This window comes from Capra hircus, chromosome 4 (assembly GCF_001704415.2).
Source record: "Capra hircus breed San Clemente chromosome 4, ASM170441v1, whole genome shotgun sequence".
Taxonomy (NCBI): domain Eukaryota; kingdom Metazoa; phylum Chordata; class Mammalia; order Artiodactyla; family Bovidae; genus Capra; species Capra hircus.
In genome coordinates this window covers 18,007,301-18,022,337 of record NC_030811.1, presented here as the reverse complement: position 1 = coordinate 18,022,337, position 15,037 = coordinate 18,007,301, and the positions used below count along the sequence as shown (strand labels likewise).

Genomic DNA, 15,037 nt, shown 5'->3' with positions numbered 1-15,037 from the left:
TGAATTCTTTACCATCTGAGCCATAAATTAAATGTAGGAAGAAGGAAGAAGAGAAGAGGGAGAGAGGGAAGAAGGAGAGAAGGGGGAAGGAGGCAGGAAAAGGCAGGATGAAGGAGGGAAGGGAAGGGGGAAAGGGATGGAGAGAAGGAAGAAAAGGGGAGAAGAGGAATTAGAGGTGACGAGGGAAGAGGGGAGAAGGAAGGGTGAGAGGAAGCAGGGAGGGAGAAACAGAAGTCAGCAGCATGGTGACACAGCGGCTGAAACTCTTCTGTTCCCTCACCGGAAAATAAAAATAATACCCTCTGCCTTCAGGAGGAGCAGCCTGCTGCCCTCCTAGTGACAAGTCGTCCCTGAACCTTGCTGATGGGGTGGCCACTGAGATACAGGTTGAGGTTGCTGGGGAAGGCTTCTGAGAAAGTCCTCTTTTGCCCCTCTGTCTCCTCCCTGGATCACGGAGACATGATGGCTGGTGCTTCAGCAGCCATTTTGGGTGGTGATACAAATATGAAGTTGGAAAGAAGGAAACTCTCAGCCAAGTCTGAGCATAAGCTAGAAAAGAGCCTGGGACCTGACGACCATGATGTGGAGCTCTTCTACAGCTTTGAGCTGTCCTCCTGCAGACGTGTTCTCCATGGGGATGAAAGGAAGCTCGCTCTTGTTTGTGTGTCTGTGCGTCCGTGTGTTTTCTTTAGGCTGGTCAAGCGAAGCAGTGCAGTAGAGAAGGAATGAAGAAGTCTGTAACTAGCTATGATTAATTGTAAACACCAGTATACTCAGACTAGCCAGGTATGTGTGACTTTTAGCTGATAAACTTCGTTAAGTGCATTATGAGGATTAAATGAAATAATGCTTGTGTAACATGACACAGTGCCCACTGCAACACAAGCACTCGTGATAGTACTGTTTCTCATCAAACTATTAACAAAATTTCTAAAATTTCACCACAATCACAAGTCAAATACACTCAGGGTAAGTCAAGCATCTACAGAGTTATCAAATCTGTATTTCTCCAAAGGCAATTATTTCTAATATTCAGCCAACATGAGAACACCTAGGACTCAAATGGAAAACTATCCAAATTGGAGGGGAGGGGTAGCTTGCTTCCTAAAATAGATTGATTACACTTCAAGAGTCAACTTAAGTGGTGATAGGAAGAGCTCACATGTGCCATATGCCTATTGGAAAATAAGACCAAAAGAACTCCGATCAGATATTTAACACAACATCCACCCTTTTCAATCACCTTACACTTACGAAGGGCAAAACAGAATGGATTAATTTTCACTAAAAATGATCTTGTTGTACATTGCTTTCAGTTATAAAATCAGTGTATTTTACAGAAAGATCTTTTGAAAACGGAAGAAACTAGCTGCTGCAGGGGTGAGATGCTGGACAAAAAAGTGGGCAGTCACATGTGACTCACTCAAAGGAATGAACCTGTTCAGTTTCACCGACTGTAATATCAGTCTCTCTTGAAGATGTCTTGACTCAAATGCAAGACCAGCCCTTGAAGATGGTCAAGGGTCAGACGCATTCTCTATGTCACTGGAGGTTGCTAAAGGGTTGGGGGGTAAGGAAAGCCAAATATACCAACTACCTGAAACAGAAAAAGTCCTCATTCCTGCCCTAGTAAATTATACAAGGCCTTCAACAGAAAGATTCCTTTGGCAGGGGCATGCTGGGGGGGGCGGGGGTGGGGAGGAGTGCAGGGGTGTTGATTGGATATTTTTAGGATTTTGGTATTCACATTTGTGAATTATAAAGGGGCTTACATTCCAAGTCATTAAGAGGACACTCAAATACTAACTTGAAGTTAACAGATAAGGAAAGTATTCCCTGTTTTCTTGAGTTTCCACCAGTTTCATAAAATAAGCTTTCATAAACAGGACAAAATGTTTCAGAGATGGATATGAGTGAGACATGTTACTGAGAGATAGAGCTTGTAATCTTAATGCTGAAATGGAGCTTTGGAAGAGCTAAGTTGGCATTTTCTGTTCTTTGGCTCCCTAAGTCATTCTAAATCCCTTCTAGCCTAGGAAGAGGTTGGACAGATGAATGGATAGAGGGAGAGATGGAGTGACGGATGGAGGGACTGGTGGATGCATGGTGGATGGACAACCCGTCAGACCAATTCCAAACAATATAGATTAACGTGGGGAAGACGCTCCACATCCTTCACTATCACTCCTGAAAAATTTCAATGGAAAGTAACCATTGCCCACCTTCAAAGAACTGACACATCGGGGATTCACTGTGAAACTCCAGGACTCATAAGGAGTTCAGGCTTCATTAAAAGAGGAGTTCAGGACATTCTATTTTATTGCATTTTGCCGTGCTTAATTTTTTAGCCAGAGATGACTGAGCCATGTAGAGCTTTTAAAAACTGAACTTGTGTGTGTGATGTAATTTGTTTGGCAATATCATCAGTAAGAAGAGCAAAATTTTTATACTTCATCTGTATTTAGCCAAGCACTAATGGTCAAATTCCCTCAGCCCCCCAGAGCAGAAAAAAACCCAGAACTATGTCGCCCATCAGAGTTTCTTACCTCTGTATACTTCCTGGAAAACTTTCCTGTTTCGAGCTCTTTTTCTCTACCTTACTGCAGCCAAGTCTTACACAGAAGCTGGACCATGCATGGCCTCTTGTGGGCTTCTGGACTTCCCTTTCCAAGAAGCCCGGCTCTCAGATCTTCCCTCCTCCTTTCGGCTCAGTTCTGTGAACAGATTCTTTGAAGAACAACCCTGCGTCCTGAGCTAATGAGTGACATTCAGGTCACACCCTCTTCTCAGCAGCCTTTCACCCAATCCCTTTTTAAAGAGGAAATTACATCTCTCATTGAGAAAGAGACTGCCAATCCTTGGAGGAAACTGCTATGTGGATCCCAGGGAGACTGCAAATTTCTGAAAGAGCAAGGGTCCAGGCAAGGGGCAGAAGAGACAGCTTTGCTCCTTCACGCCTGTTCTCACAGTCATCACTGTTTAGAATTACAGGGCAAAAGACTGTGATTCACCTAAGCATCACATATTTTTAGATAGCCATTGAGAAGGGCAGTGATGAACTGAGAACCTTGAAACCATCTGGTGACCTTGGCAGCATGGGGATTTATGGACTTACAATTGCCACTTACACACAGCTTCAGTCTGTCCTTTCCTTCCAAAAGTGCCATTGGCCGAACACCTCGTCCATACCTGGTGCTCTGTGACCGCACCTCCCTCCCCAACCCACAGGGGTGGAGAGTGCTATTTACAGTTTGGCGATGGGAGGAACACCTCCATTTCCTGCCCAAGAGCACACCTGATGAAGCACCACAGTGGGAGCTCAGACATACTTCTTCCGACTCCAGCTATTATTCCTGGGCTCAGCCTGTTTTAATCACTAAAGCAATATTTGTTGAGCACCTAACTGGGCCTTAGATTGTGCTGGACAAGTCGTGACGCTTGGCATGGACGGTGACATGGACACTTCCATGAGCACCAGTCAACCCCACAGTGCAGAGAGGCCGATGGGAGCTTAAAAAAAAGGTCTGTCCCAAAGACGATTTGGCGTCTGGTCAGATCCTCTGAAACCTGATTATGAGTTAGATGCTATGTAAAAGTGCTCTGCAGACTATAAAGCATGGCACCGATGTTAATGACACTTAATTCTTCCCGTAGAGTTACCATGTGCTCCGTTGTGTCTGACTCTTTGTGACCCCGTGGACAGTAGCCCTCAAGGCTCCTCTGTCCATGGGATTCTCTAAGCAAGAATACTGGAGTGGGTTGGCATTTTCTCCAGTAGATCTTCCCAACCCAGGGGTCAAACCCACACCTCCTGCGTCTGCTGCATTCACAGGCGGATTCTTTACCACTGAGTTACCTGAGAACCCCACAGTCACCATGAAGACGGTAATGAACCTGGATAAAGGCCCTTCAGACTAGTTGACAGAACATATATTATTCTACACCTGGCTCTTGGAAGTTTGCCAGTGTGGGTGCCTAAGAAATGACCCAGGGGCCGACTGACCCAGAAAGCATCAGGACAGGCTGTCCGGCCATCTCCTTCCCTGCAAGCCATTTTCCAGAACCTGCTGAAGCCTATGGATCCCTTTCCCCAGTTACCCCAGCACAACGTGCATTGAAAATAAACAAAATCACTGTTGAAGGTTGTCACACTTCATTCCACAGGATTTAATGATTCAGAGAGCCACACCGGGGCCAGCCCTCCCTCTCAGCAGAGAATATTATCTGTTCTTCCTCACCTGGAGTGAAAATTCATGAGAAAGTTCCTAATCCTGTAAAGTTTAGCCCCAGACAAGGAAAAGAAGGTGTTTGAGGAAGGAGGAAATGAAGAATTAAAAAAACATAATCCTTCCCTAGGATTTGTTTGTATAACTCTATTGTTTAGCTTTGGCCTATCATTATCAGTGCTAAATTTTACAGAATAGTTTTCTTTAAAAAAAAAAAAAATCTTAAAGAAAGCGTGAATGGCCCAAAAGTTTTTAATTACATGAAAACATGAGTTTGGCACTCCCCCCCCCCCCCCCCCCCCCCGCTCCATCGCAATCATTTTAGTATTCGACAATAGGCCCCAGGTGGAAATGACTTGCCCATGTAGTTTCTCTATGACATGGTGAAGTCATATCAAATCCCAGGGCTTACAGATAAATAATACAGGGCTTCCTGCCTCCAGTTAGTGAGAACAATCATTCCATTGATGGCCTTGCGCAGGCTGACTTTAAAGACAAGACGAAACTTCTTTCATTGGCACAGAGACTGGAACAGGAGGTGGCCAGCGGAGAAGGCAGCCACAGCCTCCAGACGTGCAGCTACTCCTCAGCTGTCCCATCCAGGATTTGTTTGAAGGAGAATGGAGAGAACTTGTAACCAGCCCCAGTGTAGAACTTGTTTTGGAACTCCACCCTGTTGTTGGGGGCAAGGAGAAGGGGAATTGAACACAGAAATGAGAGGCTGGCAGCCGGAAGGGAGAAGTGGAGAGAGCGTAAAATCAAGCCCCAGGTGAGGAAGGCAGCCCTGGCAGCCACCACAGGAACCCTGGGGTTTCGAGGCTTTATTTTCAAACCCTTCTCTTGCCTCCCCCTGACACCTTCTTCTCCACCCCCCATTTTCTCCAGGCCTTCACTAGTGACCTCAGGGACCACAGCATAACCTCCCCTAGACCCCCAACCACCAGGGAAGTCCTTTCTGGGCAGCACTGTTTGAAGAGATGGTCATGGGACAACGTATCACCACATGTTACAAGGTGGTTCACTTCCATCCTGATCTTAAACTGTGGGGCTTACATAACTGCAGAACCACCAGAGCCTTGACTTATACTTTTATAACTTACATAACAGATACCACAAATGGTCATTTCTGTGTTATTATGCTGCAGAGTTCATTTCTTTAATGACATGGGTAGATATAGCCTCATGCAGGGAAGGCTATGATTCTCTCAAATCAACAGGTGAGATGGAAAACCTTTTCTTTATGAACAGTGGCCACAGACGGAGGGAGGAAGCATCATTGAAGCTAAGGAGAGTCTGGTCAGGACGTATGGGAAACCTGATGCTTCAGTAGAGAAGACACACCCAAAATTCTTGGCTGAAAATTGACCCAGGAGAGAAACAGAAGCCTAAGCAAACGTACGCATAGTCATCAATCCAGTGATGGCCAATCGTCTCCGGACACATCTATGAATGTCAAGGGCCTCCAGTGAGAGCCTTCTTCCTGGGGGGTACCCTCCTTGAGTTTCCCTTTTCCGAGAACTATTTGCCTGTTCTATCGGTGTAATTCCCACACTCAGCAACAAGGGCCAGAGAGCCCAGATTCGCTCAGCATCTCCCTCTGTGAGCCTTTCCAATCCATCATCTTACCAACAGTTGGGGTGTCCCTTATGAAGCCAATTATAATAACAAATGAACATTTAAAAGGAGTGAATGGGAACTAATAAATCTTCTAGAGCAGTCACTGTGTGTGTGTGTGTGTGTGTGTGTGTGTGTGTGTATAAGACATCATTTAATATTACACCAAGAAGGGATGAAATTAAGGTTCCAAAAAGGCACAGGAGTTGCTAATGTCACACAACAGGCCAGGATTTGAACCCAGTCAGCTAGCCCTCCCTCCCATCCACACTCTTTCCCAAGAGTGTCTACACCACAAGCAGTTCATACCAGTGCAGCCGCAGGGCATGCAGGAAAGCGGAGAGGCCCTCCATGATCAGCAGGATGGCTACCGTCAGAACAGCGAACACGGCGAAAATGATGAAGACCCCAACGAGTCCTCCCCAGCCACGCACGCGAAGGCCGATGTGCATCACCATCGTCCAGAGCACTTCAGACAGCTCTGCCAGACACAAGAGAAACACTCTCAGCCGCGTGGTTTAAAGGGCAAAGGCAGACCACCCCCATACGGGAATCCTGGATCTGTACACCCTACAATTCAGCAACTCTGCTCCCAGGTGGAGGATGTGGGCATCTGTGCCCTAGGGTACCTGACTATGGTTATCTACAGCAGTTTCGGAGGAGTTTCCATCAAGAGGACAAGTGTATGATGGCACATTATTCACCAGTGAAGGTGAGCAAATCGCAGCTACTGGCAGCAACAAGAAGGAACATCTTACACCAAAGAAGCGAAACACAAAGGGGTACATGTGATACGGTTTAATGCGTGCTGAATTCAAATTCATATATGAAAGCCCTAACCCCTAAGGGATGGTACTTGGGAGCTGGGGCCTTTAAGAAGTGAATAGGGGGACTTCTCTGGCTGTCCAGTGGTTAAGACTTTGCCTCCCAAAACCGGGGCCAAAGGTTCGATCCCTGGTTGAGGAACTAAGATCCCACATGCCTTGCAGCCAAAATACCAAAACATAAAACAAGCAATATTGTAACAAGTTCAATAAAGACTTTAAAAATGGTCAACATAAAAAAAAACAAAAACCTTTAAAAAAAAAAAAAAGAATTGATTAGGGTTAGATGGGGTCACACAGGTAGGGTCCTCATGATGGTATTAGTGCCCCTTATAAGAAGGGACACCAGAGTCCTCTCACTCCCCCTTCCAGGGACATACTATAATTACAGGAGTTTGTACAAGAAAACAAGCAGCCAAAGCAGTCAAGACCACACTAACTCTGAGCACCTGCTTTGGCTGTAAATCAACAACCAGGCTCATTTTCACTGCTTTGGTTTCTATTTATTTAGCACACACTTTGGCCTGGCTTCTCTGTTCTTGGCATGATGCCCAGGGCTGGGAATGCAGAGTTAAAAGCCAGGGTCCTTACCTTTCAGGAGCTCACAATCTAGTAGGGAGACAGGCTAACAAGACAGGGTTACAATCTGTACTAGGTCAGAGCACCTCCAGAACCTAGGGAAGGGCACCTTCCCGACTGGGAACCAGGGAGGAAGACCACCAGGAAAGGTGCCAACCATGCTGAGTTCTGAAGGAGGAATGAGACATCAGGCTGGGGAGAGGATTAAAGAAGGGAAGAATATTACAGGTGAGGGAGCCGCAGGGCAAACACACAGAGGGCCAAGGTGGCGTGGCATCTTCAGGAGCCTCAGGGCAGTTCCTCGTGGCCACTACACAGGAAATGGGGAGGGGGGTGGGGGTAACAGAGAGCCAGTGGGGGCATGGAGAGAAACACCAAGAGTCAAGACTGGAGAATCAGGCAGAAATCAAGAGCAATTTCAAGTTAACTCCATGAGTCAAGATTCCAGATTTAAGTCATTCTTGGGGCTTGAATCTTTACCAATAAATACAAGCGGCCTGTAGAAACTAGGAAAGGCAAGGAAATAGATTCTCCCCAGGAGCTTCCAGAAAAAACAGAGCTGCCAGCACCTTTTTAAGCCTTCTGCCCTCCAGAACTGTAAGAGAGTCAATTTCACAGTGTTCTAAGCTGCTGTGTGCTGCACTGTCACGCCCGCTATCATTTGTGATAATGTTACAGCAGCAACTGGAAGCTGATACAGAGGGTAACCATTTCAGCAATACAAAGCCAGACCTACTGAAAAAAAGTCACTTCTATTAACACTTTGAAAGATTCTGGCAAGCACACCAGAAACAACCCAGAAGGCACTTTCCCCTCCAAGTACATTGCATCTGCTTCCAAAGGGACGTGTGATGGTCACCCTGCCAGGTGGCCCACTCACTCACGTGCGTGTGCCAGACTGAGGGCCCAAAGCCGGAGGTAGGAGGCTGTGTTGGAAATGCAGCCCAGGCAATACTCGATTGTGTGGATGGCCTGATGCACAAAGATGTCTCCAAAATTGAACTGAAAGAGAGAAATTTCTGATGTTACTCCATCAAGTACTTTCTATGCGAACATGTTACAAATGATATATGGAGAAGGCCTGGGCTCTGCTGCGAAGACATGTCTAGTTGAATGAGGGGGAAATAGGTGGAGAGAGTCACAGCAGCGCAGGAATGTCTGGTGAAGAATGCACCTTAGCCAAAGAGAGGTCTGGCTTAGTCCTGGCTGCTGGGAAGCAGTCTCGAAACCCTTGAGATTACCCAAGTGAAAGACAAGTCTATATTCAAGCTCCACTGGTCCCTGGGACCACACCTCATCATCTTTGCTAATCTATACAGAGGCACTTGGTAGTTTAAGTGGGCGCTGGCCTCGCCTGAAAGACCTACCATGTGGTTAGAAACTTGAGACTTTGAGCCACATGTTATCAACCTAAACCCAACTCCAGGGAGGGAGTTGGAGATTGAGTGCAACCACCCGGACTGCACTTGGGTCAGTCACATAATGACACCCCAATAAAACATGAAACACAGAAGCTGCATGAGCTTCCTGAGTAAGCAACACAATAACACAGCCGCATGTCAGTGTCAACGCCAGGAGAGCTGTGCATCTCTAAGGACACAGGAGCTCTGCATTCAGAACCTCCCAGTGTCAGATTCTGCTGATGTGCCTCTCAGGAGGATTACTAATGTGCAGACTTTGGCTGTAAATAACACTGCAGCTGAAAGTACAGCATTCTCCTGAGTTCTATGAACTGTCTACAAATGACTCAACCCAAGGGAATCTGAGGGCTCCCCACCCCCCGACTTGTGACTGATGTCAGAAGTGTTGGGTAGACTTGGAAGTCTGGAGATGTGTGCTGTTGACCTGGAGCTGGGCTAAACGTGGGTGAGGACTAAAGTGGGAGGAGACCTGGGGAGGGGTCACAGTGATAGGAACGTCTGGTGAGGAATGAGCCTCAGTCACAGAGAGGTCTGGCTGAGTCGAGCCAAGCCTGTATGTGCTTTGTCCTGGGAGACCCAGGTATGACGGTACTGGGGGAAAGAGCCGTCCAGCAGAGCCTGGAGTTGCCCCCACAAGGGCAGCGGGTTGGTGGAGGAGCTGGCAGGGGCACACTGACTGGATATATCCTGAGGTGAATGAGGAAGATGGATGAGGGAGGTTGTACAAGACCGGCTGGGGCTTGATGAGTCAGAAGATGTGTGGGTTGCAGTCTAAAACATTCCAGCAGGTCTGAAGGACCTACTAATACCAATCACCACTAACAAGGGTTATTCTCTATATCTGGAATCTTGTTGGGAAAACTTTCCATGATCCAATTTTTCAGTAATTCTGACTATCCACTGGTACAAATGAATACTTTTTTAAAAAGTAATTAATACCACAAATGGAGCTACTTATAGCATCTCTGAGGCCTCACAGGAACCCTCTTTCCACTCCAGAATTAGAAGACGCTCCAGTTAAAACCCCCAGCCCGGGGTTCAGGACTCTGGGTGACTTCAGTCATGGGATAAAAAGTCAGCTGCCTTGTCTGGGGAAACATGGCACATTCCCAAAGAGGGGAGTGGCTGCCCTTGGACAGAAAGGAACAGGGAAGGAGGAGAGAAGAATACGATTTGGGAATTCATGTGCGAGGCAATGTCACAAAGGTAAGTGAACAAAGCCGAGAAAGAGCCAGGGTTGAGGCAGGAGCAGGCAATGGCAGCCGCTCATGCTTCCGTTGGGGCGGAGGACTGGCAATAACCCACGTCTTGCTTCAAGATAAGGGACCAGATTTGGGCTCTGTGACTGTAAATGAGGGCACTGATGGGGAAAATAAACCAGCAGATTCCCAGAGGCACAGTTCTGAGCCAAGGGGTCCTTGGTAACATTTACAAGCTTCTGTGTTACTAAATTTGAAGCTGATATGCATCTCATACTCAGAGTAGTACCTGGGCAAAATTTTAAAATGCCCCCAGATTGGTTGGTAAGTAGCTGTAAACTCAAGTGCTCCCCCTTCCCTGGGATCTCCCCAACTTCCCATGACTTAGGGATGACAAGGCCACCCCCAGCAGGGTCCTCCCGGCCCTCCCAGCTCTCCTGCTTAAGTCCAGCCTGATGGGCTGGTGCCCAGACACTGCTAAGTCCCTTCAGCCATGCCCACACACTGCTGCTGCTGCTGCGGCTGCTGCTAAGTCGCTTCAGTCGTGTCCAACTCTGTGAGACCCCAGAGACAGCAGCCCACCAGGCTCCCCCGTCCCTGGGATTCTCCAGGCAAGAGTACTGGAGTGGGATGCCATTGCCTTCTCCATGCCCACACACTATTGGCTGTTAAATACATGAGCATCCTCCCTGGCTAGAACTGACCTCTAGAACCTGTACAAACTGCAAGCCTTCATAGAGTGTCAAGTCCCAAATACCTCTTCTTTAAATAAGCCATTTTCCCCCTAATATTTTGACTGTGCAGCTTGTGGGCTCTCAGTTCCCCAACAAGGGATCGAACCCAGGTCACGGAAGAGATGGCACCAAACCTTAACCGCTAGGCCACCAGGGAGCTCCCTTAACTACCTCTTGATCGTGGTCATCCTGAGCCCCATGGGCACCTGCAGAAGCGCTGCGGCCAGAGCTGTCGCCCTCAGTGTTCTCGGTGGGGTCTTCTGGGATTCCAGAGGCCTGCAGCTGTCAGCAAACAAGAACATGAAATGGCAGGTTCACTTTTAGGATTACAAAAACCCTCTATAAAATAAAGGCTCTCATTAACTATTAGCTATGTTCCACATACTGTTCTAAATTCTCGATTATCTCATTTACCCTTTGTAACAATGTTTTTTATGCAAACACAATTATCCCCTCATTGTACAGAAAAGTAAACTAAGGTACAGAAAGGTTAAGAAATGAACCCACAGGATTGCACAGCTAGTTAAGGCTAGTTAGTGACAGAGTAGCATCAGTAGGCAGTCTGATCCTGGGCATGTACTTTTCTCCATGGTGTTCAAGAAGGTGCCAGATTAATCATGCTCTTTACAATAAACCAACAGTCTTGTGACCCAAACAGCCAGATTTCTACAAGCAAATCTAATGAGGAGGGATTAATGAGTGCTACTGTCTGAATGCTTGTGACCCCCACAAAGTTCATGTTAAAATCCTAACCCCCAAAGATGAAAGTATTAGAAAGTAGAACATTTGGAAGGCACTTAGGTCATGAGGGTGGAACCCCTGTGAATGGAATTAGTGCCCGTTATAAAGGAGGCTTCAGAGAGCCCCCTAGCTCCATCTGGTAAGGACACACAGAGACTATGCCAGCAGTGAACCAGGAAAGTGGTCTCACAAGAAGGTGATGATACTGACACCCTGGTCGTGGACATACAGCCTTCAGAACTGTGAGCAATAGATATCTATTGTTTTAGCCACCCAGGATGTGGTACCTTTTTACACAGCCCAAGTGGACTAGACAAAGACTTTTCCAGCACAAACACACTTTTTTTTTTTTAATTTTTACTTTATTTTGCTTTACAATACTATATTGGTTTTGCCATCCATTGACATGAATCAGCCACGGATGTACATGAGTTCCCCATCCTGAACCACCCTCCCACCTCCCACCCCATATTATCTCCCTGGGTCATCCCCATGCACCAGCCCCAAACATTCTGTATCCTGTATCAAACATAGACTGGCGATTCGTTTCTTTACATAACACTTTTTAAAATAAAAGCATTACTTTATAAAAATAGCTAAGAGGCTTCCCTGGCAACTCAGTGGTAAAGAATCCATCTGCCGATGCAGGAAATATGGGTTCGATCCCTGATTTGGGAAGATCCTGCCGGGGAGCAACTAAGCGTACGTGCTGCAGCTACTGAGCCTGTGCTCTAGAGCCCAGGAGCTACACCTGAGACCATGAGTTGCAACCACTAAAGCCCGCATGCCTGGAGCCCGGCCTCCACAAGAGAAGCCCCCACAATGAGAAGCCCGAGCGCTGCAGCTACAGAGTAGCCCCCACTTTCAACTAGAGTAAGGCCCACGCAGCAATGAGCACCCAGTACAGCCCAAAATAAATAAAAATAAAAACTTTTAATAATTTTTTTTAAATAGCTAAGAAAAGAATTCAAGGGGGAAAAAAATCTAGCTGCCGTTCAATTTGGCCTGATTTTTATCCTTGAGTCAGAAAAGAATAGTTAACTCAAGTCACCCTGAAACTTGATGTCCCAAGGCCAAAGTTGTTCCTAGAATGATTTCACAGGTAGGGTATTGCAAATTAGGCAAGAAAGTGTCTTTAGCGTTCTTTCTTCAGCACATCTGCTCCTAATATTTGCAGACCTTTGGACAAAGGTACAAATGAAAGTCCACGTGCCACATGTTTAAATATTTTAAAGGTATAAATCAAGCCAACAAAGTCCCAAACAAAGTATATTCTGGCCTCTGTCTTGGCAAATAAATTCTCACAAGAGCTTGGAAAGCCAGGTGCAAATTCAACACCCCACACCAGGACAGGGGCACACAGGAGAGTTGGCCCCGCACCTGGCATGTCACCCTTCCCTTCTCACCTCTGATTTCACCTCACAGCACAGGGACCGTGGCCTTGTGGGCACATGTGTGGGCACTCCCACCCAAGATGTCTACGTCCCACCCACACTCCCCCACACACTGCTGCCCCTTGACTACACCAGGGTCAGCAGTGCCCAGGGGCGGGTTGGCCCTTTGTATGACCCAGAAGTAGGCTTGAGCCCCTCTGGACAGGAATTCCAGGGTGCGCAGTATCAAAAGGGGGCTCTGGGTCAGCCTTTTCCCTTGGCCTATGGTTCCTTGCCCCATGGTGAGGAAAGGGTCTCAAGTTAACATTACTTTGTCTTCTTGAAATCCTATTTTCTCTCCCTGTCAACTTAAAGAAGAAAATATCAAAGAAGAAGTGGAAGACAGTTTTTCCATTTCCATCCCCTAAATGCTAGGCTTCTCTGGACATATCCTGAAATTGGTTCAAGTAAGCATAAACAATTGTGTAGAAGTGTGATCCGGAGGACTTGGAAAATCTCACTGACTCTTTTTCCTATTCAAAATATACTTTTCTACCCCCCTAATAAACATCTCACAATGTCTGAGCTGGATGCTGAAATAAAATAGTAATCAACTTGAAATTAGCTACTTGCAACTTTCTAAAAACATATAAAACACATGCAAAAAGACAGACACAGGTTGTACACAGCAGCACTATCTATACTTACTAACACTGGAAAAAAGCCGAATAACTATCAACACTTTGAGGCTTTCAAATTGCGGTGCTGGAGAAGACTCTTGAGAGTCCCTTGAAGAGCAAGGAGATCAAACCAGTCAATCCTAAAGGAAATCAACCCTGAATATTCATTGGAAAGACTGATGTTGAAGCGGAAGCTCCAATACTTTGGCACCTGATGTGAGCTGACTCATTGGAAAAGACCCTGATGCTGGGAAAGATTGAAGATGGGAGGAGAAGAGGGTGAGAGGATGAGATGGCTGGATAGTATCACCAACTCAATGGACATGAAATTGAGCAAGCTCTGGGAGACAGTGGACAGGGAAGCCTAGCAGGCTTTGGGGTGGCAAAGAGTCGGACATGACTGAGCAACTGAAAAACAACTATCAATACATGAATAGACAATTAAATTTTGGTACATCCATGCAAGGGAACAATATATGCCAATCATATACATACAATCTCTCCAATATAATATCGAAGGAAGGAAGCCAGATCCAAAAGAAGGCATAGTGCATGATTCCATTTATATAAAGTTCAAAAACAAGGAAAACTAACCTACAGTGTTAGAAATCAGGATAATGGTCAACCTTGGGCCAAGAGGGACAGGAAGCAGGCACAAAGGGACTTCGGGGCCTGATGATGTTCTGAGTCTCCACCTGAGTGCTGGTCACACAAGTGTGTTCATGTTAATACGTCACTAATATGCGCCCTTATCAGTTGTGTGCTTGTATGTTTGTAGTCAGTCAGTTCCGTCACTCAGTCGTGTCCGACTCTTTGCAACCCCATGGACTGCAGCACATCAGGCCTCCCTGTCTATCACCAACTCCCAGAGTTTATTCAAACTCATGTCCATTGAGTCGGTGATGCCATCCAGCCATCTCATCCTCTGTCACCCTCTTCTGCTCCCACCTTCAATCTCTCCCAACATCAGGGTCTTTTCCAATGAGTCAGTTCTTCACATCAGGTGGCCAAAGTATTGGAGTTTCAGCTTCAGCATCAGTCCTCCCAATGAATATTCAGGACTGATTTCCCTTAGGATGGACTGGTTGGATCTGCTTGTAGTCCAAGGGACTCTCAAGAGTCTTCTCCAACACCACAGTTCAAAAGCATCAATTCTTCGGCACTCAACTTTCTTTATAGCCCAACTCTCTTATCCAAACATGACTATTGGAAAAACCATAGCTTTGACTAGATGGACGTTTGTTGGCAAAGTAATGTCTCTGCTTTTTAATATGCTGTCTAGGTTGGTCATAACTTTTCTTCCAAGGAACAAACGTTTTTAATTTCATAGCTGCAGTCACCATCTGCAGAGATTTTGGAGCCCAAAAAAATAAAGTCTGTCACTGTTTCCACTGTTTCCCCAACCAGATGCCATGATCTCAGTTTTCTGAATGTTGAGTTTTAGGCCAACTTTTTCACTCTCCTCTTTCACTTTCAAGAGGCTCTTTAGCTCTTCGCTTTCTGCCATATTTTCTTCTTCGTTTTCTGCAGGGACCCAACATTATAGTATTACAGAGGAGCCTGAGGAAATAGGACCTCTGTTCATATCCCCTGAGGCCCATAAGAACAAATCTGTCTACAATCTCTATGTATTGGGCCTCCTTAAG

At 46.3% G+C, this 15,037-nt stretch overlaps 1 protein-coding gene across 1 annotated transcript in view; it reads right to left on the bottom strand.

Annotated features, from left to right (window-relative positions):
• ATP6V0A4 (ATPase H+ transporting V0 subunit a4) overlaps window positions 4,231–15,037 on the bottom strand; it is a 47,113-nt gene continuing 36,306 nt past the window's right edge. The window contains exons 18-21 of the mRNA XM_018046887.1: window positions 10,769–10,879; window positions 8,128–8,245; window positions 6,150–6,321; window positions 4,231–4,899 (exon numbers count right to left, since the gene is read on the bottom strand). Coding sequence (XP_017902376.1) covers window positions 4,806–4,899; window positions 6,150–6,321; window positions 8,128–8,245; window positions 10,769–10,879 — 495 coding nt within the window. The 3' untranslated portion in view covers window positions 4,231–4,805. The remainder of the gene's footprint in view (window positions 4,900–6,149; window positions 6,322–8,127; window positions 8,246–10,768; window positions 10,880–15,037) is intronic.